The 27,526-nt window shown below is 45.6% G+C and overlaps 1 protein-coding gene across 2 annotated transcripts; it reads right to left on the bottom strand.

Moving 5' to 3' along the window:
* Positions 1–415: 415 nt before the first annotated feature.
* Positions 416–27,305, bottom strand: LOC110309776 (anthrax toxin receptor-like). 2 transcript variants are annotated; one of them, XM_021182513.1, is made up of 17 exons: positions 26,975–27,305; positions 15,826–15,897; positions 14,613–14,684; positions 12,696–12,777; positions 12,579–12,612; positions 11,698–11,777; positions 11,543–11,611; positions 11,195–11,272; positions 11,042–11,102; positions 8,893–8,997; positions 7,359–7,428; positions 6,752–6,830; positions 5,280–5,504; positions 4,773–4,811; positions 3,693–3,818; positions 2,276–2,353; positions 416–669 (listed from the first exon to the last, which is right to left on the bottom strand). In XM_021182513.1, exons 1-17 carry the CDS (start codon positions 27,214–27,216, stop codon positions 466–468), a joined length of 1,716 nt encoding a protein of 571 aa, XP_021038172.1. In that variant the 5' UTR covers positions 27,217–27,305; the 3' UTR covers positions 416–465. The 2 variants fall into 2 exon arrangements, with proteins under 2 accessions (XP_021038172.1, XP_021038173.1); XM_021182514.1 differs by lacking the exon at positions 14,613–14,684.
* Positions 27,306–27,526: the final 221 nt, after the last annotated feature.

Genomic DNA, 27,526 nt, shown 5'->3' on the forward strand with positions numbered 1-27,526 from the left:
CTTATCTCTGTCTGGAATACATATAAGACAGAAGTAGTCTGAAACTAGAGGCCAGGGTCATAGGGTTCAATAGATGAAAAAATCCAAATGCTTTTCTTTATAAAAATCAAAGGAAGGAGACAAAAATAGTCTTTGAAACTCAAAAATTGAGGAAAAAGAGGGTTTTGTAGAAATGTTTTACACATAAACATACACCCTGACCACATACACTCTGCCCCTTTGGAACCGATAAAGATGTGGTTGTCAGAAACACTAGTGGGCCTTGTCTATTCACATGGCTCTAGAGAGCCCTGTTCTGGCAGGTGCAGCAGCAACGCATCTCAAAGAGAGGATCTCATGACATATTTGCTAATGAGCAGCAACAAGTTCCAATCTATTATTCCATTTATTAAAATCCTAACCCCAATGTACAAAATATAGCAGCAAAGACTTCTTAGTCTTCGCTTTGTGCCCCTGAGATGTCCACTATGTAGGAGGGAGTGACTGTGGAACTCTGGGAGCCCAAGGATGAAGAGCAAGCTGCCGTAAGTTGGAGGAATACCTGGAGTGGTTAGCTGAGAGACGGTGGCACTGAGAGCAGGAAGCTAAAGGCAGATGCTCTCGTCCAGCAGGCAGACTGGCCATGGGGATGCAGGGTTCCTTCAGGAGTGCCCAATTGGTAAACCACCCCTACAGGAAAGAGGAGAAAGAGCAATGAGATACCACTGTGACCAGACTCTGATGCTGCAGTTTCTTGGCTGGGTGGTAGGGGAACACTAAAACATCACAGTGCAAGCTTGGGTGGCCCTTCTTCTCCCACTCCCCACTCCCCACACCCGGGTCCTACCCTCCCTCATGTACTCTCCTTCCAGATGTGGTGCAGGTAACAGAAGTCTAAGGGGTGTGGAGACCTGGAAGGTCTGCAAGTTTTGACGTTGAGAAAAATTGTCTCTTGTGGCTTAGCCAACAGAAAGGATTTCTGTGAATGCAACTGAGGATTTGGGGTGGGGAGACATGCTAGAGACAGGAGAAAAGCATATACAAACCCCAGCAGGAGATAATGCCAGGGATGATAGACCTGGGGCTCCTGGAAGGCTCTGCCTCGCTGGCTTTGAAGGTAAAGAAAGAGCCAGGTACTATGGACGGCTGAGACTGCGGTTCTAGAGGTCAGAAAGGGTGAGAAAATAAACTCTTCCCACGACCTCAGCAAGTCTGCCTTCCTGAAAACAACTTGGTCTTAGCTCACTGATGTCATTGGATCCTTTAGTGTGCAAAGTCTCTGACATGTACAGGGGGCTATGCATGCTCTGGGACAGGAAGCAGGGGTGACTATCAGCAGGTAAATTGGACCACAGCCATTCAAAGGGAAGGATGCTGTTCTCTCAAGGAGCAATGCAAGGAGTGTTTTGTGTCAAGACAAAAGAAGCTAGGGAGTGGGGAAACAAGTGGTTCTCAGTAGACTTGCCTCTCAACCCAGAGGTCTCGACTTCACTCTGTGCCCCACCCTCACTCCGCACACAGCAGCCTGGAAGCCTTGAGCCACACAGACTCAATTCACTCCACACTTGCCTATATGAATGCCCCTCTGCTAGCTTCTTGTGCCCAGATAACCAACCATTTGCAGCATCTTTATTGGGCCTTTTATGAAAGCCTTCTATGTCGCTCACTCCAAGCCAGATGAGAGGGGCTGATTCTAAACCTCTCCCTGGTCTGCTGCTATCAATGTAAAGAGGTCCGCAAAATCAAATGCAGCTAAGTAACCCGATCTCCATTTGCCCTCTACATAAGGAGTTTGCTAAAGGATGCAGGATGCTTAGCTATGAAGTCACGTGTCCCGTGGTAGCCATGTGAGTGAGGTCTAGCAAGCGGAATGCAGACAAGAATTTGGGAGGGGTAGTGTTTTTCAAAAGGCCCCCCTTTCATCCTTCTTCCCTCTTCCCCTTGGAGCAGAAGCAGACACTTTGTAAGGTTGGAAATAATTCATAAGTCTGGTAGATTAAAAAATTGTTAGACTTCCCTGTGGCTGCCAGGCTGGAGATGTTACAAGACACTATTTAGACAATAACTTCTTAGAGTCACTAAGTTTTCTCGAGCCACTTTCAAAATAAGGCTTCCCTCATGATTTCCTTCTCTTTGGTATTCTTGATGTATTTTATAACACAGATTGGAGGCAGTGGTGGTTTGAATAGAAATGGGCACCATAATCCCAGAGGGAATAGCACTATTAGAAGGTGTGCCCTTGTTGGAGTAGGTGTGGTTTTGTTGGAGGAAGTATGTCACTGGAGGTCCCACTCACCTGGCCACCATACTGAGGCCATCTCAATGGCAACTGGGGGCAGCATAGGGGATTGAAGTTGCACACAGTCACATTGCCCTGAAGAGTAGAAACATGATCATGTAGAAGAATCAGGGCATGGACTCTGCCCCCCAAAAGCACAAGGTCCTCGTCTCCTAGGACTCTGTGCCCAAAGAATTCTGAGAAAGAGCCCCAGTGGGCTCCTGAAAAAGGATCTTACAACTTTGGCTGCCTGGGATTGTCACTGTGGGAGCCAGGTTCAGATTTAGACAGAATCTGTCGAGGGAGAGAAGCCAGTATCTGGCTTTGGAGAAGTTTAGAGGCTGGAGTCGTGTGTGATGGCAAGCAGAGGTCTTTAGGGGAGCCATGGTGTGGGCTCAGACCTAGAGAGGGCCCTTGGGGACAAAGAAGGCCTGCACTGAGGGCCACACAGGAGAGGCAGGTAAGCAGCCCATCTAACTCAGTGGCAGGTTACACAGACTAAGGCAGAAAGCAGAGAGGACAGAAGAACCTTAGCTCTAGGGGATGGGAAGACCCCAACCTCAGCTCCAAAGTTCACACTCAGTGGGCCTGGTGCAGTAAGAAGGGCCAAGCTAGGATGCCAGCAGTACAGCCCAGCTAGTATGCCAGGCTTGTCTTATGGCCGGTGGTCTCTTTCCCTAGAGAATCTATGTTAACTGTTCTTCATGCCATAGGCAGGACTGGGTTTCAGCTGGCCCGAGAGGCTGCAGAGGAACTGAAAGCTTCCAGAAGGAAGCAGGGTCCATCACAGAGGCAAGACCAAGGAGAAACAGGGCAAAGCCAGGTAGACAGAGCCCTGGCTGCTGGCAAGCCTCTCCCTCCTTTAAGCCTGAACTCCTAGGTGAAAGAAGGAGACTTGGACTGCCTGCCCACCAGAGGTCAACTCTATAGGAATTTTGTGGTGCCTGTTAGGGTCTCCATGCCAACCCTCTCCTTCCTGTAACTTTTTGCCCCGTCTTGGCAGTAGAACCACTGAGCCAGCTCTTTTCTGTCTTCCCAAAGATCTTGGAGCTGGCTGGTTAGGGGCACTGGATTTTGTCCATTTTTCATGGTAGAGAAAAGTGTTTGGAGACTGGTCTTTCTCTCTTTTAATTGTCCCTAGATTTGTAAACCTCTTTGTCATTCAGTATATATTGATTTACCCACCCACATCAGAAACATTGTCGAGGGCTAAGAAGATGGCCCTGGGATACCAGGGACTGGCCAGATAAGGCAGTTGTCACTGTCCCACAACCTAGATGCTGTGGGGACCCTCCTGCATGCTCTCCTTCCCTAGGATAAGGGCGAGTCTACATGTGGTTGTTCTCAGACACAGCAGATTCACAGCCTGGTCCTTGGAGTTGAACCCTCCCACACCCAGGCAGTCTGAAGTCATAGCCCTGAGGAGTCCTCGCACCTTCATGTCTCGGCTCACATACAGGCCACGACAGGTACAACAGCAGATGATCAAGATGGGGGGTGGGTTTACAGGTCTGGTGGGTACCGGGGGAGACACCGGAGGAGGTTGTTTCTTCTCTCTGGGCTGAAAGGAGAGAAAACCCTGTCTGGTCCTTGTCTGTGCCCTGTACAGCACTTGGCACTGTGAGGCCCCAGCTGTTATTTGAGGGGTAGGGGTAAATGAAAGGATGCATCACATACCAAGGGGAGGTTTTCCACAGGAAGAAAAGAAAAGAGCCCCCTCCCAGTTTTCAGATATGGAACTTCACAAAGTACTAACAGCCTCCCTCTGAGCCCTTGGCTCTCCTGCGTCAGCCTTGCTGGCAGAAGTCTGGCCTGGTTGTTGTCCAGTGGGCCAGCACTAGCAGGTAACAGTCCCTTCCATCTGTCTCTGCATAGGTGTCCTCACCCAGGTCACTCTGCAACCAGCACAGTCCAACCAAGGCAGGGAGGCTGCTCCTATCTGAGGCCAAACCCAGGCTCCACCTGGGTTCCCAGCCTTTCTACAACTTCTAGTCCTTACCTGATGAGAGCTGCAGATGCTGACCCACCTTGTCCCTATGTTTCCTTAGGGACATCCCTCACTGCCCAGGGTCATCTGGGACTCTTTCACCCTTCTTATTCCTCAGGTCCCTAGGCTGATCCCAGCCAAACCCTTCTACCCTTCCAGGAGACAGGGTTGAAGACAGAACTAAAGACCTCCAACATAGGAATGGGGACCGGGGTTTAACAGGGAAATCTGTTCTCGGCAGCTCAGCTTCAACCTCAGCATCAGAGTCCTCTGAGGTCTCCTAAAAACTACAGCATCCATAGAAACAGCTGCTTACGCTGATCCCCAGGGTACGGATCGTGCTGCTAAGGGAGGAGTTCCTAAAAATTGGGTAGGACCTTGTCTGTGACTGATGTCACTGTGAGCCCCTTTCTTGACCCTTGAGCTCCTCTGCCCTTCTTCCTTCCTGAGTGCAGGTCTTCTGACGCCTCTCTTGATGGTCATTGTCCTTAGCCATGTGACAGTGTCAGCATCCGAAGCATGACTTACCTGTGGTTGGGGCTTAGGTGGGGGCAGCTCCTTTACAGGCTGGAGGGTAAAACAGACAAAAGAAGCTGGTGTGTGTAGGATGGGCTCTGCCTTAGCTCTGCTGACAGGGGACCCTAGTCTGGAGCAGAGATGCACATATCCGTGATCTATGTGTTTGTCCATGCCTGTGCTGATCTACTCCGCCTGATCTAATGGAGCCCCCATCCTTCTCTGCAGGTAGGGAGTACTGGGCAGGTGAAGGTGCTGATGCAGGTGAATCTCAGCAGCTGAAGCACTGTATACTTTGCCCTAGTCTCACCTGCCTCAGAGCCCACGCCCCTTCCTTTCCCAGGCCCATTCTCCCTGACCTCCAAGCTAGTCTCTGCTTTCTCCAGTGCCTGCTTCTCTGAATAGAGATGGGACCCGGCAGTTCTTTGTGCTTGGTTGTCACGATGCTTCCTTGTGTCCATGCCTCTTAGATGGACAGCACGTTCCTGGGCCCCAGGCTGAGCAGGCAGGGGCACTCACCGGAACACAGCATAGCTGCCAGAAACAACCGATCAGCAACAGCAGCAGCAGCAGGGCCAGGAGGACAGGGGCAAAAATGAATTTATCGATGCTTGGCTTTGGTTCCTTTGTGGTGGTTTCGGTGGTAGGCGTAGTAGATGGAGTTGTGGTGGTAGTTGTAGTTGTTGTGGTTCTCCTAGTGGTTGTGGTACTGCCATATCTAACTGTAGTTAGTGGACTTTTGCCCTATGAGAAGGAAAGGTTATATGCCACCATCTCCCAAAACTGGGGCCCCCATAAAGAACTGCCAGGTCCCATTCCCACAGACACTGAAGGCCCTCCTAGATGTCTGCCATTTGGCTTCCCATCTCTCCTCTCCCCTTATTCCTGGCTTCTCCAGACTGAGAGAACACCAGGAGATCCCACCTCTGGCCCTGCTCCAAGACTTTGGCCAAGGTAAGGATGGCCCAGGATCCTCCACGGTCTGAGGATTGTGGCCTTCACCGTGGCTTCAGTTCACACGGCACTGAGCTATTGGTGACCAAACCTCTGGGAGAGGGTGCAAACCTACAAAGTGCAGGACCAGACTAAGATCTCTCTCCCCCCGCCTCCCAGTGCCATTACCTTTCTTCCTCTGAGCCCCATCTTGTGACTTATGCAGTGCCTCCTCCTTTCATGGACACTTGGTCAGTAAGCTCAGAGCTCACAATCCTGGCTCGGGCTCAGGCCTCAGAATTCAGGGTGGGGACTGCTCTCCCAGCTGTCTCTTAGAGTGGCTGCAGCCTACCCAACCCTACTGAGGCAGTGGCTTGCTCAGAGCAAGGGCTGAAGAAATAACAGACATAAAGCACCAGGGACCCAGCAACTGCTCGACTGCAAACAGAGAGCACTTGGGAAATTCCAGTGATATCACTGCTGAGAGTGGAAGCCAGGGCTCCTCTGCATAGTGCTTATGTCTGGGAATGTAATAGGTGGAGTGTCTAATGGGTAGAAACCCGAGTCCATTCTCCCAGCTCATGTGTGGATATAAGGGAGGAGCCAGGCAAATCCAGGGATGCCACTCAACCCTTTGGAGTTCTTATAAGCTGAGAGAAACTTTCTTTTACCGGACACACTCTCCTGTCACGTTGTACTGGGCTCACCAAACAAGCCCAAAACAAAGGGCTCAGAGTATTTGGGGGCCACATTAGTGGCTGGGGCTCCAATTCTTATCACCTGCACCCTGACTGCAATAGTGACACTTCTGTATTTTGGGACTGGGGACACCAATGTGGAAGGTCCATTTGCCCTAGACATCATGGACAGGCCCTTGCAGACAGCTTGGTACATGCGTCACTGACCCTTCTGGAAACTGGGTTGGATCATTGAAGTTACAAGTGTGTACAAGTCGCCCTTGTGGTCTGCATAGGGCCCCTCTGCTCTTTGACCTCCCAGCTAGACCTGCACAACCCGAGGATCTGCACAGATGGGGTCACAGCCCCATGGGTACTCACACATGTCCTACTGGCAACGTATAAATGGTTATGCAGAAAGTTTTTTCCATTGTCCAGGCTGAGTTGAATATGGATCGCTCTAACACAGAGACAGACACTGAGAAACAGCCTGGTGACAAGGACCTTGGGCTTGACTCAAGGGATAACCCCAGTTCTTCTCACACTTAATACTAAAATTCAGGCACTCTGAAATAGTGGAGAGTGAATCTGTGGGTAACGAGAGCTCATTGCCAAGGAACTAGGAATGAACCTCTGCAATGACCGTGAAGGGCTGCAGATTAGACCATGAGAGGCACATACATCATAGCCTTTGAGACAATGAGCTAAGGCATTGGGGAGGTGTGCATAGTGTCACCATGCTGACTTGCACCAGAGAGATGGTTAGAGATCTGGTCCTCAGCCCCATCTTCTCCTGAATCTTGCCCTCAGTAAAGCCCGGATGCTGGGCACCACTAAGCAAGGACCGAGTCAAATAGGAGGGTACAGGAACCCACCCACAGGCAGATTGGTGCTCTACAGCAGAGGGGACATCTTACATCCCACACACTATACTGTTAAACTCTGACCACTGGTCTCTACCCTTAAGGCCTCCAAAAGGGCTACTTACCTTCCCGCAGAATCTACAATTGGTCCAGGACAAGTAACAGTCGTCTTGGTTATATTGATGGGGGGGGAATCTGGAAGAAAATGGCCAAACTACAAATGGATGTGACTCTGTTGGCTTCTACCAGCAGAGCTGATAGTCTGAGCGATAAGCAGCAATCTCCTCCATACCCTCTTCAATCCAAAGACTACTGCTGAGCCCCAACTCTGCTCAGAGTCCCAGAACCTAAGAGCACCCTGGTGCCCAGCAAGAGCCCCTGAACCTCAGGGCTCACCTACTGGGGCTGAGATCACCGTTCTAATCTTAAAACCTAAGAGCACATGTGAGTGTGCATACACACACACACACACACATACGGGCATACACACGGGCAAACACATACATATATACACAAAGAGAGACATGCACACACATGTGTGAGCACACACACATGGGTTGAGAAGACTGCTTTTAGGAGAAAATATGTGGCATTTGTGTCTTTCTGGTTCTAGCTAATTTTGCTTAATATTGTGATCTATTATCCATTCTCCTGAAAAATGACATTAGTTCATTTTTATGTTTCAGACAGGGAAAGAGGACAAAAGGAGTTTAAATAAGTGAAAAGATAATTAGAGGAGTGGAAAAGAAAGTTAGGGACAATGGAGAAAAAATAACATCAGATTACTAAAAAGGAGAAAGAAAAAAAAAAAAAACAGGAAAAATCCCCCAAAATGAGAAGACTTGAAATCAAAATTACATAAATGTAAGGAGGAAAATAAAATTTAAATCATGAAAAATGTAGGCCATGAGGTTTAAAATAAAACAATGAAGTTAAAATATTACTAACATCACAAAAAATAGAGAGAGAAGCCGGGCGTGGTGGCGCACGCCTTTAATCCCAGCACTTGGGAGGCAGAGGCAGGCGGATTTCTGAGTTCGAGGCCAGCCTGGTCTACAGAGTGAGTTCCAGGACAGCCAGGGCTACACAGAGAAGCCCTGTCTCGAAAAACCAAAAAAAACAAACAAACAAAAAAACAAAAAAAAAAAAGAGAGAGAGAGAGAGAGAAACAAAAACAAAATAAAAAAGACTGTCTACAATGCTGAGACAAAAAGCTATAGGCCACTGGGGAATGCTGGGAGACATGCTCCGCCCCCGTGGGGAGCTCCCTAAGTGATTATCCAGTACAAAAGTACTCAGCCCTGAAGTCATGTACATGCTACACTGGACGGGTTCAGCAGATGTACCCATATACATGTAACAATAACAAAGAAGAGGCTGGGAATTTGAGAGGAAATTATTTAAATGAAATGATTTTAAATTAAGAATAAATTAAAATGTTGTTCAGTAATTAAAATATATATAATTAGATGAATGTAGGGCAGAGACTAAAACTAAAACCAGAATACTGGTAAAAAGTGCCCATGAAGGAGGCGGCATCCCCTTAGCTCAGCCAGGTCTCTCTTTATCATTTGAACACACTACTTCTAACCACAGTGTCCAGTAGGGCAGTTGGTAAGGACAGGGAGACTTGGTTGAGAGAACAGAAACCTTGCTTACCTATTATAGTCTTTTTTGCGCCACCAAAATAGAACCTGCAGATAACGTCTTCTTTACGCCTGGCAAAGTCAAAGCCGTATCCTTCAAGTACCACTGGGTTTGATTCTGTGAGGACAACAGTGAACCCCTGAGGAGAGCTATGCACATCAGTCCTTCTGATCTAACTTTTTGAGACTCTCCATTGGCTAAAATGGCTTGCAACAAGGGAGAGTCTGTGTGTGAACCAACAACCATATTGGTTCCCACCTGCTGACAAGCTCCTCCTACAGCAGTGGGGATGCTCTGCAGCATTGATAGCAGTGTGCAGGAGAGACAGTGTAGGTGGCTAGCTGGCTTTTCCCACAGGAACCACATAGAATTTCCTCAGCTCTTGCCCCTGCACGACCACCCCTGGGCCAGATCCAGCTTGTCCCTGTAGCCTGTGCTCTTCAGATGCCCAGGGCTAGTTGACACCAAGGACTTCCCTCCCTCCTCAAACTCCCTAGAACACAGGTTGACTCCATACTAGGCGTAGGACAACAGCCTCTTCTGCCTCGTTTGGGGTGCCGCCTCCTGCCTGGGCTTCCCTCCAAATAAGAGGCACCTTGTATGTGGCAGGTTTGTATAAGGTAGCCAACAGTTTAACAAGTTTGTGGTTGAACAGATGCTTAGATGCTTAGAGGCGCATGTCTCATCGTAAACAACTCATGTTTCCATCTGCAGTTTGTTACAGATACCCAGACACCAAGGCCTCTTTGTCCACTGCGATAATCAGAAACACACAGCCGTCAGGAAGGCTGCAAGACAGGGTTCCGTTACCCAGAAACAGAAGAAAGCTTGTAAGAAATGAAGGCTTCTTCCCTTCGCTCCTCCACATAGCAGTCTCCTCTCTCTCACACAGAGGGCAGCATAGAGCCAGGAAGCAGAAGAGAATGTCAGGATTGGATTCTGTCTTTAGCACCTACAGCTGCAGCTGTCCATATTCTATGCATTGTCTCTAATTTCACTGACAGCCTGTGTATGCCATTTCTATCCATCAGAGGATACATTATAGACCTTCTGACACACAGCACTTTGACCTGGGCTGAGTTCAAAGAGTTCAGAGTTCAGAACATGGATCACAGAGTTCAGATATGATCATGGTCCTGCCTGCCCAAGCCTAGAGCAGCAGAGCTCCATGAGAGAACAAAAATGTCAGGATCCAACTGTCTAGGCTGAAGGACACAGAACAGCACAGACCTCCCTGTCCTGCCTTCTTTTGCAGCTCACGCATGGCAGCTATGAGGAGACCAAGCCTGAGTGCCCCATGGTCCTGACTAGAGAGGCAGTTCTCTTCCAAGACCATACACTGCATGCTGCACACTGACAGGGGACACTGGAATGCACAGACATTGTCCTTGTCAGCAGAAGTCCTTGGGGTCAGGCATCTACCCATTCGGTGCAGAGTTGAAGTGAACATGTCTGTCTTTGTAGACATTTTGCAATCACAGACATCCCTGGGTGTCTCCAGTGACATAGAGGTTATCCTCTGTTCCCAGTACTTTCTCTTCATCCCTCAACATGATTATCACACTGGTGTCCTCATTTTGTGAATGTTGAATATTTGCCTTTTCTGGAAGGATCTGAGCTTCCCTGGATGATTGGTCTATCTGGGTTTCCTCCAGAGTTTTGCATCCTCTTCCTAGCTTAACAATTACATGTTTGTTATGAGATAAGCAGTACTTTTATACATATTGCTACATACATGTCATACATTATATACATACATGCTATCACAGCATGTACTTTCCAAATGTACATTATATTATACCCAAATTTTAGTCACCTCATGCCTGCGCATCTTCCCCCCCAACACACACACATACACATATCACAGTTACCCATATTCCAACATTTATACAGTCTATGTACACATAATATAGCCAAAATACTTATCATGTATCATATGAATAACACAATATATATAGACACATTATATAATAACAACATAAAAACATCTACACATAGAATATATACCCATATAAGCCACATGCACACAAAACTTTACACACCACCCAGAAGCTGAATCGCATGCATACTCATTGTATGCAAATCACCTGAATAATCAACACAGGCATGCACACACAACACATTTATCTGCCTAAAACATAATGATCCCTGAAACTCTTACCTCTTATACATATAATGCGTGTAATTGCAGTTTTAAGGGATGGACAGGCCTTGGACGATAACTGGAATAGAGAGAGCGGTAAACAAGGCCAGGAGAGTTAGCTTCAGGAATCCTGTGAGGTGTCCTGGCCCTGCCTCGGCCCTTTTCACTCACTGGTATAATGAGGTCACTCAGTTCTTCAGGTTTCTTGTTTGTAAATGCATATTCCTGACTGCCTGCAAGTCCTATTATCTAAAAGAGAGAAGGCATAACTTGAGCGTGCAGCCAGGAGCCATTTGATTTTGCCCATGGCTCAGACATTGGCTTCTGCTCGTAGCCTAGACTTTTGGAAACAAGAAGCTCTCTCCTCATCCTACCTGGGGGAAGAGTCTCAGTCATGTTTGCCTTACTGCTGCAGTGGCCCCCTATTGCTCACCTCCCCAGGGTAGGTGAGATGACTACCTCTGGGAGGGTGTTCTTCAACTAGGACTCAGAGGAATACATGGTCACCTGGACTATTACCTGATTCCTCTCAGACTGGCCAGTACCCACACCACAAACGTATCCTCCCATTCTTCGAGTATCATTAGTCTGAGAGAGAATGATAGAGAGAGAAAGAGATACAGATGAACCGCATACTGCATGGAAGAGATGCAGCTGAAGACGGCAGGGCTCACCTCTGCCAGCGAATACCCATAGGCCTGATTATCCAGAGGGCCATGGAGCAAGAAGATGACCATGCTAGGGTGCTGGGCACCTGCAAGAGAGCAAGAGTGACTTGGTACTTGAGGTTTCAGGAAGTCCAGAAGAACCTCTGAAATCCCCACTGGCTATCTGACTCAGCACTACCCAATGCAGGCCCAGTTGTCTCAACTGCTTAGCCACTTGGGTCAGGAGCCCAGACACAGAACCCACCATAAGGGATCCCCATAGTGAGAAGGGATTTTATTCACTATCTATTCTACAGGAGGTAGGGGTTCAGGAGCAGCCTACGAAGGTAGATTTGTCTGTTCCCGTGGAGAACCCCAGTCACCTATAAGCCTATCGCTGAGCAACTAGAGCATCAGGAAAAAACCCTCCTGCTGACCAGTAAGGCAGGCAGAAGCTGGGGCTAACTCTGGACACAGCCCTAAAGGTGTCCTGTAGGTAACAGCGGACCCAGTACATCAGGACTATGGATCAGAAGGTGTTAGGCAAGGGACTCCACAAAAGAGAAGAAAGAATTGAAAGGGGGAAGATCTGGCAGCCATCAAGTCCTGGTTTCCATGCATGGGTCACAGTACTTCCCCTCTTTCTGTGCACAAGTCCATCTGTAGGTCAAAGATGCTCAGCATGACCAAGACCCACACATAGCCAGCCATATGGGGCTTCTTACCCTTCTCAGAAGCATCACAAACACAGCACTGTGTTCACAGGGACCTTCAGGCTCAGAGAAGGGACCACCAGACCCTTTTTAGCAACTGATAAGAATTAGAAGAGCCCTGCGGATCTGCACACAGGCTTTCCAGGGAAGCCTGACTCTGTGGAGACCCACCCAACTAAAGTGCAGGCAGCTCACCTCTTCTGTTGCCCCTTATTATCTGCTTATTTGCCTGTAAGGAAACAAAGAGAAACGGGGGACATTATGAGATGACCCCACAGTGCTCATTCCACAAATGGTTCTAGCCCTCTGTACCTTCCACAATCCTTGGTAAATGAGTTCATGTCCTGCAGTTATGCTATACTTCATTCTTTCAATACCCTTGAGGATTTCTTCTCTGAAAATAAAATAAAGTAAAATAAAATATGATTATGAAGACTATGGACAGTGATGATACATGGCTGGATATTAGAGTACATGAATATTCTAACATATGGTTGTCAGAGTATGTGAAGCTGAGGTGAAGTCAGTTCTATGGATCCCCTAGGATGTTGGTAATGACTTGTCTACTCCTAGGTTAAAGAGGGTACCTGGCAAGAGGTCATATTACCCTTTCTGCCCTGGGACTTTCTTAGCCTTAGACTCCCTAAGCACAAAGGTAGCTTGAGATGGTGAAGTGGGGTGCAGGAGGACAGGAGAAGTTCTTAGTCACCATCTAAGCCAAGGACTCTCGTGGGTACCCACATTCCTAACTGGAACCTTCTGCCAAGGTTACCCTCCTTCTGATCAGCCTTTTACTCAGTGAGTAGTGCTGAAGGGGGATGTTTCCCTCTGCTTGAGCCACTGACCTGTCACAGACCCCTGGCCTAACTCCCTGTCTGCTAAAGACAGCACACTGTCTGCTTAAATGGGAGCCCATCTGTGGATTCCACAAACTCCCGACAGGGAAGTCTTAAACCTGGGAGTCATGCTCTGAGGGCTGTTCATGAGGCAACTGTGTTGCTCCCTAGGCAAGAGGCAACATGGCCTGTCAGGTGCTGCTAAAAACAACACACTGAGGTGAGCACGGTTGGGTCTGATAGCTGGTCTTGGGTAGGAAGTGGGATATTAGGATAATCTGTACAGACACAGCAAGATGACTCACAACTGACTCTAAAGTGGATTCCTGTTGGGGTCAAAGAAAGCTTACCATGAGCTGCAATCTGAGGGCATTGGGCCTGGCCCAGCCCAGCCTAGGGAGTGTGAGGGAACACCCATTATAACCAGTGGAGTCAAATCACAGCCTGCCAAACCCAGCCCAGTCCCCACCCATCTGCCTGGCCCCTATGCCTCTCTAGGCTTTCCAACCAGAATCTTTCCCATAGATGTTACCTCTGTTGCATCACACCCATCAGGTCCCTGAACAAGTCAGATTTTCCCTGGACTCCTAGAGCCAGAGCTCCTGTTCCTTTTCCCAGTTGAACCACACAGCTGTCATCCCCACAGGCCTGGGATATGTTCTCTTTCACACACTGTTCCTTGCTTTTCTCCTAGGCCCTAGACCTCTGCACATCCCTAATCCTTAATGTCTGTGCCTTTCTCTCTTGTCTTCTCACTCTCTATGAATTTCCAGGCCAGGCACCCAAAGCTCTTCCTCCCAGATAGTCAGAAGCTCCCAATATCCTTTCTCTGATACTCTAGGGACAAATGGGTCACCTCCCTCTATGGATACCTGCTCCACTTATCTGCCTATAGTATAAAGGCCAGCCTTGGAGTCAGTGCTCTTTTCCAGATGCCCTTTTCCCAGAGGGGGCCTCAGCTGCTTTTCCCTGGACCCCAGAACCTCCTGGTTCCCAGCAATCTTCCTGTCCAATGACCTAAACAGAGGATGATCTAGTTCAATAGGCTTCACACAAGCCATGGTTGTGTAAGAGATCCACATCCGCTCCACCACCCTCCTCAGTCTCATGTGTGGTCATAGCCAGGTCCCAGAGAAGATTCAAAAGTGGTAGAAGGAAGGCAGACAAGCAAGAAGGTAGAAATCTTCTGGAATCACAAGGTTATGAGTTCCAGTGGAGTGGGAAGTCAAGAGTTTAAAGACTTGGTAAGCTGTGCTATATATACAGTATACAGGCATGTGGCAACCAGCCACTGTGGACTCCTGAGGGAGCCCTCATGGAGGTCTCTGCAAGCCCTCAGTTCCATGAAAGCCTGGAACACCGGACCTGAGTTAGCTCTCATATGCACACTTACCTGTCTCCAGTGATGGGCAAGATGACGTTGCCCTTACAGGAGTAGGTGATGATAGACACTCGCAGATCCGGGCTGGGAGGAAACAGGTGTTTGAGAAGCCATAGCCACCACCACAACATGACATCATCCAGATATCCAGGAGGGTACTCAAACAAGATTCTCTTTTCCCTAGTCTCCACCCTTCCACTTTGAGGCCTTAACTAGTAGGCATAGGGACTTGGGATAAGTGTCATGAAAATTTCTGTACCCTATGACAATGTGGCCCCTGGGAAAGAGAAGCAGCCAGTTCAACCCCCTACTCCACCCTTGCTCTTGAACACATACATACCTACATATGCTTACAGTCATATATGCACACATGCACTCACACTTACACACACACTGAGCAAGCAAGAAAACTCCTCCATAAGAGCCTCCCTCTTCATCTCTTGTCTACTGCAAATTTCTCAGCAGCTCAGCTCAGCTCTGAGGAGTTGTTGTTCCTCTAGCCTCCCCTTCTCCCCATTCACTGCTCTTTCCCACAGGACCCTCGAAAACCCATGCAGTATCCCACACTGAGCTCACCAGTAACCCATCTCTAGTTCCAAACTCAGCTAGGTCTTAATCTTGATCTGGTTCCTCTAATCTCCCCAAAACTTCCATGCCCTGCCCTCATAGCTCACATTGGAAAATTTAAGACCCTTGGCCCTAAAACCTTGTCCCCAAGCTGACTGGCCCTCCCCTGAGTTACACTCACTTACTAGAGTCAGAGAACACCCATTTTCTTGAAGGCCCTAATGGCTGTGCGGTACCTAGCCTTTCTTTACTGAAGTTATCTCATTTGCACATTCCACTGGAAACTCCCCTGACCCCATCCTTTCTTTCCTGCATCCTTCCGAGGCTTGCTGCTTGTCCTTTTCTTTTGACCCCACGCACTCTGTAACTGTTAGTTCTTAGTTACCGGTCTCCCTACCCTCCAGGCCTTCAAGCCTGGGGGCTCCTAGAAGATGGATTCTGTCTGTACTACACCTAGTTCCCAGGCAGGAGCAACCAATGCTGCAGACATCTCCATGGAACAGGTATGCTGTGTCCTCTCTCCTGCTCAGCACACCAGCCTGAGTCTGTGTTCCCTCTATAAGGAACTCTTGCGCCTACCAAATCCAAGAAATATCTCCTCTTTGTGACAGGACATGGCCCCCTCCATCACAAAGGAGCCTGCAGTATCAAGTCGTACTTTGATAACCTCGTCACCAAGTCCAGCACAAACTTGGGAATGTGTGGCCAGCCGTACAGCATGTGAGCAGACCTGAAGACAAAGGAGATATCCATCAGTAGATATGGGGTTCCAGTAGACCTGCCCACTTTCTACCTTCCCAGCCTTCCATCAGCTTCCTTCACACGCCCCTCTGCATCAATAGTGCTGACCATACTAGAACAGTATGAGAGGTAACTTTCTTCATGGTCAGCAGTGGGGCGAGAAACAGGCCCATTTGCTGAAAATGAACAGATCCCATAAAAAGACATTCAGAAGCTCATTAGGGACCAAGGTAGGGACTATGTAGTCTTGAAATAGGGAAGGATCTCATTTGAAAAAGCCTGAGTGCTTATATGTAGCCTCTCTGGGATCTCCACTTGCCCTTGGTTTTCCATTTCCAGCCCCACGTCTCACTTAATATTACTGTTATAAGAAGTCCTTGGGACCTATAATCCAGACCCAGAAAATGACTCAAGCCTGAGCCATATTATCTTTCTTGTACTCTTGAGTTTTTAAACATCCAATTGGCCCCAACATATGTGGATCCTTTTTCATACCTGTGTGCTCCCTGCATTCATTTATCATGACATTCACCCATTTCCAAATTCCCTCACATATCCTAGCATCCACAAAAGAGGCATTTTCTCTGAGAGATGGGCCTTAGCTGTAGTTGGTGAGCTCAAAGGCTATTTTGGACTATCACCTTCTGACTAGCCTACAGAAGTCAGCCATCTTGAGCCAAGAAGGGTTCCTCCAGCAGATGCTGCTAAAAGAGGACAAAAGAAGGCCCAGCCACTTCTGTCATGACATCGTATCTCCCAATCCACATATGAGCTGTGGGATCTTCCAGCTTTGACTCTCAAATTCTTGATCCCATGTTTCCCCCCCTCTCAGTAGCCCCTGGAGTGAAAGCAAGCAGGGGAAGAAAGTTGGAAACTTCCAACTCATAAAGCAGGATCCATATCTGATCCATATCCCAGAAATAATGACCTTTGCAATCTCACACACCTTTGTTGGTCTTCACATCAAGGAAGAGACAAGAAGCACTTCAGGTGTGGAGGGGGAGGGGGGTTGATTAGCAGTTATCTATACTTTCCGAAATCTGAATGATGGTACAAAGGGAATTTGAAGCCGGCATATCCTCTGGGTTTTGTTGTCTCATGTTCTCAGGAGACAGGTCCTAATGTTTACCTTCAGTGGTGAGCACTGTGCCCATGAATGTGACCTTCCTGGAGGTCATGCTTTTATGTGTAATTGTCATTGAGTCAGTCACTTTTCTTGCTGCTGTGACAAAATATCTGGCAAAAAAAAAAATAATAACTTATAGAAAGAAAAGTGTATTTTGGCTCGCAGCCTGAGAGTTCTGTATAACAGAGGGCAAGTCACAGAAGCAGGGACTTAGACCTATTGCATACATAATCAAATAGAAAAGAGATGGAAGCAGAGGCCAGCTTGCTGTCCAGCCTGAGACTCTAGTCCATGGAATGATGTTGGTGGGTCTTCCCACCTCAGTTAACCCAGCATAGAAACTCTCTCATATATGTGTCCAGAAATGTGCTCCTAAGCAACTCTAGATCCTGTCAAGCTGAAAATGTTAACCATCATAAGTCCACCCCTTGTCACCAAAACACATTACTCTTAACCTGTAACTTCAACCCCTACCCCTTTCCTTGCCAATTCATGGCTATCCCAGAATGCAAAATGTGTTCAGTCTAACTTCAAAACTCCTATAGGTTTTTAATAGTTCCAACACTACTCAAAAGTACAGGTGTGTAATCTTTTCAGAGGCTAAGGCAATGAACTCCAATAACATTCAAAAGCAAATCACATGTTTCTAACATGCACAGAGTATGTAAGGATTTGCTCTTGCATAAAGGAGGAATGGGGACACAAGAAAAAAAATCAGACTAAAGCAAGCTAAAACCAAGCAGGGCAAGCATCTTTTTCAGCTTCTGGGGTCTTAGAGTCTTGGAATCATCTCCCCTGGGTATTCATGCCCTACTAGCTCTGCCCACTGTAACACACATTGCCTCTCTTTGGAGTCTAATCCATGTCTGCAGCTTTTCTCAGCATATGCCCCTTGGTTTGGGCATTACCAGCATCCTAGGGTCTTCACTGAAACATAGACTTTGTCTCCTCAGCTTCGTGTACTCTGATCTAGCCACATACTATCTGGACTCCATGGCTTTCTAGAACCAGGCAGCCATGGCCCCGTGATCCTACTCCCCAAATCTTGTATCTTTTGTGCCTACAAAATGGTACTACACAAATGATGCAACCAAGTTCTGTTGCTTGGGATGAAAGCTTGCTCCTTTAGACCATAGCTCCATCAGTCTTTGTGTGCTGGTCCTAGGTTAGCACTCTACTAAGTGGTTGTTTTCCTGCAGGGAGCTACTTCAGTGGCAATGTCAGTCCAGACTCTCTCTTTTTGATGAATTGGTATTTCCAGAGGACCAGGTTTTGCTGCATAGGGTCTTGCCCTTGGGCATCCTTCCTATTGTTTCAGTACAGAGCAGAAGGTTTTTAATTAAAGATGCTGGTATTTACAATGATTGCTTTCTCAGCACTCATCTTGTGTGCAACTTTGTACTTTCTCCTTTCTCCACAAGCCACATTCCTTTTTTATATCTTGTTGCTTGTTTGTTTGTTTTCTGTCTCTCATTGGAGACCTGGGTAAGAGCATCAAGCAGGGTGATACAGCCCACATGCTACTCTATCTTATCTTAAAAATCTTGAAATTTCTTCCACCAAACAAATTAGTCCTTTCCTTTTTTTTTTTTTTTAAACAGGGTCTCGTGTATCCTAGGCTGTCATACAGCTGAGAATGACCTCAAAAGTGTAATCTTACCCCTATTTCCTACCTGTTGGCATTGTAGGTATGACCACTGTAGTAGTTATTCCTGGTTGTCAACTTGACTATATTTGGAATGAACTACAATCCAGAATTGGAAGGCTCACCAGTGACCCTTATCTGGAGGCTTGAAGATAGAAGTTTCTGATCTGGATCTTGGTATGGAGATCTTGAGCCATAGTGGCTATGGATTCCAGAAGATTAGATCTCCGAGTTCAAGGTCATCTGGGATTAAAGGTGTGGTGGAACACAACTTTAATCTGGGCTACACCTTTCATCTGGAATTAAAGGTGTGGCGGAACACACCTTTAATCTGGGCTACACCTTCTGCTGGAGACAACATAAGGACATTAGAAGAAGGTAGTCTTGCTCCTTCACCTGCTTGCTGTGTGAGACTGAGTAACTGCTAGATCCTTGGACTTCCATTCACAGCTGCGACTGAACCATTGTTGGGAATTGGGCTGCAGACTGTAAGTCATCAATAAATTCCTTTACTATCTAGAGACTATCCATAAGTTCTGTAACTCTAGAGAACCCTGACTAATACAACCACCAAGCCAAGTTCATGCAGTTCTGGGCAAGTCAAGAACTCTACTGAGTGAGCTACATTCCCAGTTCAGCTAAACAATTTTTCTCACTCAAATACTCAGAACAAGCACAATGCAACCATATTCCTTTCCAGAATGTCATGAGCGACATCTAGCCAGATTGCAGAGTCCTCATCCCTTTCTGAAAGCTAAGGAGCAAAGCATTCACTTTCCTGTATTCAGATCAGCATCCCAGTCTTCCCAACAGCCACTGGAATGACCCATGATGCTATCTGCTTACAGAATTGTAGGGATTGTCTGGCCTAAATTTCCAAATTCTTTCACATTTTGATTGCACATCAGTTCTAAAACGCTTTAAAAAAAAAAAAAAAACATATGGTCTAAAACTGCACCCCCTCTTCTGGCCCACAACTACAGCTACTTTTCCAGAGACCACAGCAGTACTAGAGACCCCAGGAAAGACACCAACCACTGCCCCCAACACCTAACATTCCTTAAAGCCTACTCAACAACCCCAAACTGCATGTTCATACACACACACACACATACAACGCACACACACACACAACACACACACACACATACACTATCACCATCAACATCAAAGTATCAGGAATTAACAAACATTGGTCATTAATATTTCTCAACATCAATGGATTCAACTCCCCAATAAAAAGACATAGGCAAACAGAATGGAAGAGAAAGTAGTATCCATTATTCAACTGCATACAAGAAATAAATCACCACAACAAAAATAGACATTACCTCAGAATAAATGACTGGAAAAAGATTTTCTGAACGAAGAAGCAAACTTCTAATAATTAACCAAATAAATCTTTCAACCAAAATTAATGAAAAGAGATAGGGAAGGAGATTTGATACTCATCAAAGGGAAAATCAACTAAGATAATTTCACAATTCTGAACATCTATTCCCCAAATGTAAGGGCACTCACATTTTTAGAAGAAATCTTACTAAAGTTTAAATCAAACATTGAACCCCATACATTAATAGTGGAAGACTTCAACACCCCACTCTCACAAATAGACAGATCATTGAGACAGAAACTAAACAAAGAAATAATGAAACTAGCCAACATTGTGAATCAAATGAACCTAACAGACATCTACAGAACCTTCCAGGTTGGATAGGGGAAGAGAGTAGGCAGGAGAGAGATAGGGGATTTTTGGATGGGCATAATGAGAGGACAAGATGTAGCTTTCACCCAAACCCAAAGGAATATATTATTCTTTCAGCATTTTATGGAACCTTCTCCAAAATTGACCACATACTCAATCACAAAGTAAGTCTCAATAGATACAAGAAAATTGAAATACTCCCCCTGTATACATTATAAGACTACTATAGAATAAAGCTGGACTTCACCAACAACAGAAACAACAGAAAGCCTACAAACTCATAAAAACTGAATAACTCTCTACTGAATGACCACTGGGTCAAAGAAGAAATAAAGGAATTAAAGACTTTCTAGAATTCAATAAAAATGAATACACAGTGTAACCAAACATATGGAACACAGTGAAAGCTGCACTAAGAGGAAAAACTACATAACACTAAGTGCCTTCATAAAGATATTAGAGAGATCTCATACTAGCAACTTAGCACATCTGAAAGCTCTAGAACAAAAAAGAAGCAAACACACCAAAGAGGAATAGGTGGCAGGAAATAACCAAACTCAGGGATGAAATCCATAAAATGGAAACAAAGAGAACAATACAAGAATCAATGGAACAAAGAGTTGGTTCTTTGAGAAAACCAACCAGATAAACAAACCCTTAGCTAGAGGCAGAGAGAGAATATTCAAATTAACAAAATCAAAAATGAAAAGGGGAACATAACAACAGAAACCAAGGAAATTCAAGGAATCATTAAGTCTTACTTCAAAAACCTGTACTCTACAAAATTGGAAAATCTAAAAGAAATGGACAATTTTCCCTGTAGATACCACTTACCAAAGTTGAATCATGATCACATAAACAATTTAAATAGACCTATAACCCCTAAGGAAATAGCAGTCATTAAAAGTCTTCCCGCCCCCTAAAAAAGTCCAGGGACAGTTGATTTTAGTGCAGAATTCTACCAGACTTTCAAGGAAAAACTAATATCCATACTCCTCAAATTATTCCACAAAATAGAGACAGAAGAAACATTGTCAAATTAATTTTATGAGGCCACAGTCCCTGATACCCAACCACAAAAAGACTCAACAAAATAAAGAGAATTACAGACCAATTTTTCTCATGAACACTGATGCAAAACTACTCAACAAAACACTCACAAACTGAATCTAATAAAACACATCAAAAAGATCATCCACCATCATCAAGTGTAAGGTAGAAAATTTAAGTTTGACCCCCTAGACCAAGTTGGAGCCAAGAAAGAAAAGTAGTTGGTCCCTGAAGCAGCCTGTTCCGAGAACTGGCTGACCACAGAACAGCTAATTACACAAACCCGTTCAGTGACCTTGTTCCAGGACCTGGCTGACCACAAAAGTTAGACTAAAATCTTAAGAACAATTTTGAGAAGCAGGGAGTTTCCACTTGTGATTTTTAGTGCCCCCTTATGATTTTTCACTAATATTCTCAGTATTTTCCAATAACGCCCTCCCTACCCACTTGGGTTGTAGTTTTTTCCTTTAATTACCCCCTTTCCCAGCTACTCAGGGTCCACAGTCCTCTACCCCTGCGTGATGTACTACTGTGGGCCCCAGAATGCGCTTGGAATAAAAAGTCCTCTTGCAGTTTGCATCAAGGCCGTTTCTTGTGAGTGATTTGGGGTGTAGCCTCTCCTGAGTCAGAATGTGGGGGAGTCTTCACTTTGTGGGTCTTTCACAAGTAGGCTTAATCCCAGAGATGCAGGGATGGCTCAACATATGAAAATCTGGTAATCATCATCATCATAATATATGTATGTATGTATGTATGTATGTATGTATGTATGTATGTGTATATATACATATACATATACATATACACATACACATACACATACATATATATATATATATATATATATATATATATATATATACACANANATATATACTGAAAGAAAAAAATATCATCTCATTAGATTCTGAAAAGCCCTTTGACAAAATCTACCTCCCTTTCATGTTAAAAGTCTGGGAGAGATCAGGGATGCAAGGCTGATATAAACTGGAAAAGAATAAGTCGAAGTATCCCTATTTAAAGATGATATGATAGCATACATAAGTTACCCCAAAATTTCTACCAAGGAACTCCTACAACTGACAAACACCTTCAGTGAAGTGGTGTTGTGGATGGCCCTGGTGTTGTTTGTATTTTGATGTTAATTCTGCTTTCCCAGGAGGGGTTGTCTAGAATGAGGAATGAGTCACATACTCAGATGACTTCTTTTGAACCATCCCCTAATGAATAAAGGAGCCAATCACTGGGCAAGTAGATGGGACTTCTGGGTTGGATAGGGGAAAAGAGTAGGCAGGAGAGAGATGGGGGCTTTTTGGATGGGGATAATGAGGACAAGGTGTAGCTACTAGTGTTCCCCAATTTCAATGGCAGATCTGCCAGGATTCGCCACCAGAGGCTTTAATTTTAGGCTTTAGATTTAATATGGCTTACAAAATTAGGATTCTAGTTGTTGTGCCCATCGTTGAGTTACCATTGTTTCTGAACTAAGTTTGTGTGGTGTTTTCCTTCACTCAGCGGCTCGACTGGGTTCAAGAGAGAAAGGTACAGAGGCAAAGCGTGGTTTTGCCTGATGTGCACTACAAAAGGCCTTGGAGGTTTTGAAGCATGGAGCTGGCATGGTAGCAACCTGCCAATGGGAACTTAGCGAACTGGGTGGAGAGATTTTTGGAGCTCTGAATCCGAGAGTCCCCACAAGATACGAACAGGTTGGCCGTTGCCCGCCAGTGCATGGTCAGCCTGCCCTCTGGGGCAAGCTAGGTATTGGGTGGGATTATGCCACTTTTTAAGTATTTCCTGCAACAAAAATAGCTACAAAAATAACTCCAAAGAAATCAACAACCCTCCTACATACAAATGATAAATGGCAGAGAACGAAATCAGGGGAACCACACCCTTTATAAGCCACAAATAGTATACAATATCTTGGTGTAACTCTAACCAAACAAGTGAAAGACATATATTAGAACTTCAAGGCTTTGAAGGAAGAAATCAGAAAAGATATCAGAAGATGGAAAGATCTTGCATGCTCATGAATTGGTAGGATTAACATAGTAAAAATGGCCATCTTACTGAAAATAACCTGCAGATTCAACATAATTTCCATCAAAATTCCAACACAATTCTTTATAGACCTTGAAAAAAACAATACTCGACTTCATATGGAAAAACAAAACACCCAGGATACCTGAAACTATCCTGTACAATAAAAGAACTTGTGGAGGTATCACCATTCCTGATTTCAAGCTGTATTACAGAGCAATCGTGATTAAAAACAAAAACAAAAACATGGCATTGGCCTAAAAACGGGTTGTTCAATGGAATCAAAGACTCAGAAGTAAATCCACACATCTATGGACACTTGATTTTTGACAAAGAAGCCAAAATTATACAATGAAAAAATAAAGTATCTTCAACAAACTGGATGTCTGCATGTAAAAGGATGTAAATAGTTCCATATCTATCATCCTGCAAAAACCCAAGTCCAAGTAGCTCAAAGACCTCAACATAAAGCCAAATACACTAAATCTGATAGAAGACAAAGTAGAGAGTAGCTTGAATGAATTGGCACAGGAGACAACTTCTTGAAGAGAACACCAACATCTCAGGAACTAAGATCAACAGTTAACAAACAGGACTTCTTGAAACTGAAAACCTTCTGTAAGGCAAAGGACACTGTCAATAGAACAAAACCGCAGGCTATAGAATGGGAAAGTATTTTCACCAACTGCACATTTGATGGAGGGATGATATCCAAAATACATAAAGAACTCAAGAAACTAGATATTAACAAACCAAATAATCTAATTTAAAATGGGAGAATAAACAGAGAACTTTCAATTGAAGAATTCCGAATGGTTGAGAAGCACTTACAGAAATGTTCAACATCCTTAGTCATCAAGGAAATACAAATCAAAACAACTCTGAGATCCCATCTTATACCCTGTCAGAATAACTAAAATGAAAACCACAAAAATTCCAGCTCATGGTGATGAGGATGTGGACCAAGGGGAACACTCCCCCTTTGCTGGTGGGAGTGTAAACTTGTACAGCTTTTTAGAAATCAATATGGCAGTTTCTCAGAAAATTGGGAATAGATCTACCCCACGATCCAGCTCTACCACTCTGTACCCAAAAGAAGTTCCATGATCCCACAAGGACACTTGCTCAACTATGCTCAAAAAAGCTGTATTCATAAAGCCAGCAACCGGAAAAAAACCAAGATGTCCCTCAACCAAAGAATGGATAAAGAAAATCTGTTGCACTACACAATGGAGCATTATGGTTGAAAACATGATCTCATGAAATTTTTCCTTCAAATGGGTAGAACTATAAAAGATAATCCTGAGTGAGGTGACCCAAACCCACAAAGACAAATGTTTTAGGTACTCACTTATAAGTAGATATTAGCCATAAAGGATAACCATGTTACAATCTACAGATCTAGAGAAGCTAAGTAACAAAGGGGACTCAAGGGGGACAACATGAATGTCACTGTGAAGAGAATATGGATCCAGAGTGGATGGGGAGAGAGATCTGGAGGCAGGGTGGGGATGGGAACAACAGAGCAAAGATAAAGCTCCAAAGGGAAGAGCCAGCTTTTACAGTATTCTAACCAAATATGGGTGAATCTGTAACTTTCTCCAAATCCTATGTCCTGCTCATTGCTATTGTATACCCCATCTCAACTGTTTAGTAACTAAGCTTTGATTCTGAAAATAACACAGACTAAAGTGACAGACAGCTCCTTTTCCCTAACAGGAGGTGACAAGGCTTTCTGTTTTTGTCCTTCCATAAAGTGTGCCTTCCCACAAATATTCACAGAGACCCAGAATATCCACCCTACTCTCAAACTCAAAGTTTTCAATTTGAGATTATATTGAAGGAGGATCTGGATTCCAGAACTCAAGACAAAATGAGGGTTAAGGACAAAGGGAAGAAAGACCACAGGGGCCTAGAGTTTCCAAAACATTGCCCCATCTGTGGCATTCTTAAATTCTTAGGGCTGATTCTTAAATGGAACGTGGTCACCAGGCATGTGAAGGTGTCTTTGGTGCTAAAATCTGAGGCCAAAACATTACAGTGATATAACCATGATGGAGGGAAGGGGGTGAGACAATCTTTCAGGAAAAGCAGCAAGCTATGAGAAGGATGAATGTTCTTTCCCCCTAGTTATCAGTTGATAGGTGATCTATAAACCTCAAACAGAAACCGAAGGTACTTAGTGTAGTCCTGTTAGTACAAGCAAGGCCATAATATCAATAGAAAAAACTAGTAGACTGCATGTGACTGCCTTGAGGGAGTGGAATCAGCAGTACAGAATTTGACAGGCACCTTGACTTGTGATACTCTTTATACTGTCAAACATTAAAGATGCTCTCAGTCTCTTGTAAACTAGCAGGTCATGCAAGTGAGCATGGCACATTACTAAGTTGCATAATTAATGATATTTCACACCCCCTACCTGTACAGGCCCACAGCCCTTTCCATCCATCACAAAGAAGAGCTTATTCCATCCTCTACCCCACAGTAGGGTGCTAGGGAAGTAGGTGGGACACAATGCAACAGGAAGGCAGATAAAAGGACCACTCTCTGGAAGAGCTGGCTCAAGAGGCTCTCATCCCCACAGCCCTACCAGGGCCCATCCCCCACCTGGTCTTGATACCCAAGGGGGAATACCAACATCAGCAGTGATAACTGTGACAAGATGTACCAAATTTTCAGAGGTTCCTGGACGGAATGGAGAAAAGGTTTCTCTTTGAATAGCTAGGGAGGCTCCCTAAGTTGCTGGCCTGGTTTAGAAGTTAGGGGCTAGATTCATGTCCCTTCACCTACCAGTGTTCAAGAAAAATGAGAGAAATGAGAAGATCCAAGCTTGAAATAATGAACAGAGCAAGTCTAAGAACCCTGGTCTTGTCACCAGCAAATGCCCTGCTCACCTTGCCAACCTAAGAGTGCCCTCCAACAGAGAAGCACCAGGCAGAAGCCCAAGGTGTTTGAAGATGCAAGCAATTGGGGGAGTCCAGACATGACTTCCCCAACCTTCTGCTCTGGTTGAGTGAGCAGAAAGTCTGGCCCTAGCCTACCAGGAAGTGCAGAGAAAGGAGTCCAGGCTATCTCTCCCAGCCCGATCCACAACATCCTCCTCCCCTTAACAGCCAAGAAGGGCCTCAGAACTAGCCCAGGCTACCCAGAGGCACACTGAAGCAAACTCAGCCTGGGGACTGTCTTTGGACCTTCCTGTAGGAAAAAGAAGTTGACTGACTAGAGTAGCCCAGCTGGGCCACTTGGTAACAGTAATCTTTGCAGAGCCCCTTGAGTGGGCTGCACACATGGCTAAAGACTGAGATCCTAACAGTCAATGGACTGGAGGACAATGAAACCCAGATGCAGGCAAGATACTATGGACAAAGCCATCAAGAAGCCCTGTCGTGGCCTCCTTGACTTCAGGAAGTAAGTCAATCCCAGAGGCTGGGTTTTGACCACCATGGCCCCTACAGAGACTGGGCCTTCAGTGTCCCCTATAAGGAAAAGTGACTCACTTATCCAGAACAAAGTAGATGTCAGGAGTAGCCTGGCATGGTTCTTGAGCCGAATTTCTTTGGTGCCACATATGCTTTGGGTTCTGGTCTTCATAGGAGAAAGTTCTGGGGTCCAAACCAAGTCCGTGGTAGTTTTTCCAGTCGTGGTACTGGTACAAGAAGTTCTCTGTCCTAAGCAGTGATGGAAGTAGCATCAGCAGGAAGATCACAGAGTGAGGAACCTGAGGACAGCAGCTCAGCATTTTCTTGGTAGTCTCTGTGTCCCCTCTTAATGTAAGGTCCCAGGCAGGCTGATCACCGACCACCTCTTTCTCTGGTGCTTCTGCCCACACTTAGCAATAGCCCTTGTGTCCTCTGACTAAAGCCCACTGCTACTTTTCACTTAGAGCATAGGCACTGGGGGTGTAGTTAGCTGCTCTGGGGTATCTCACTGCCTGCATAGCCCTTCCCCCAACACCCTGGGGTTATGATGGACAGGAAGGTTGACATGGTGACTTTATGACCTGCCCCTCTGCTCAATGTCCTGCATGCCAGCAGTGCCAAGTGGCAGTT

This window comes from Mus caroli, chromosome 14 (assembly GCF_900094665.2).
Source record: "Mus caroli chromosome 14, CAROLI_EIJ_v1.1, whole genome shotgun sequence".
Taxonomy (NCBI): domain Eukaryota; kingdom Metazoa; phylum Chordata; class Mammalia; order Rodentia; family Muridae; genus Mus; species Mus caroli.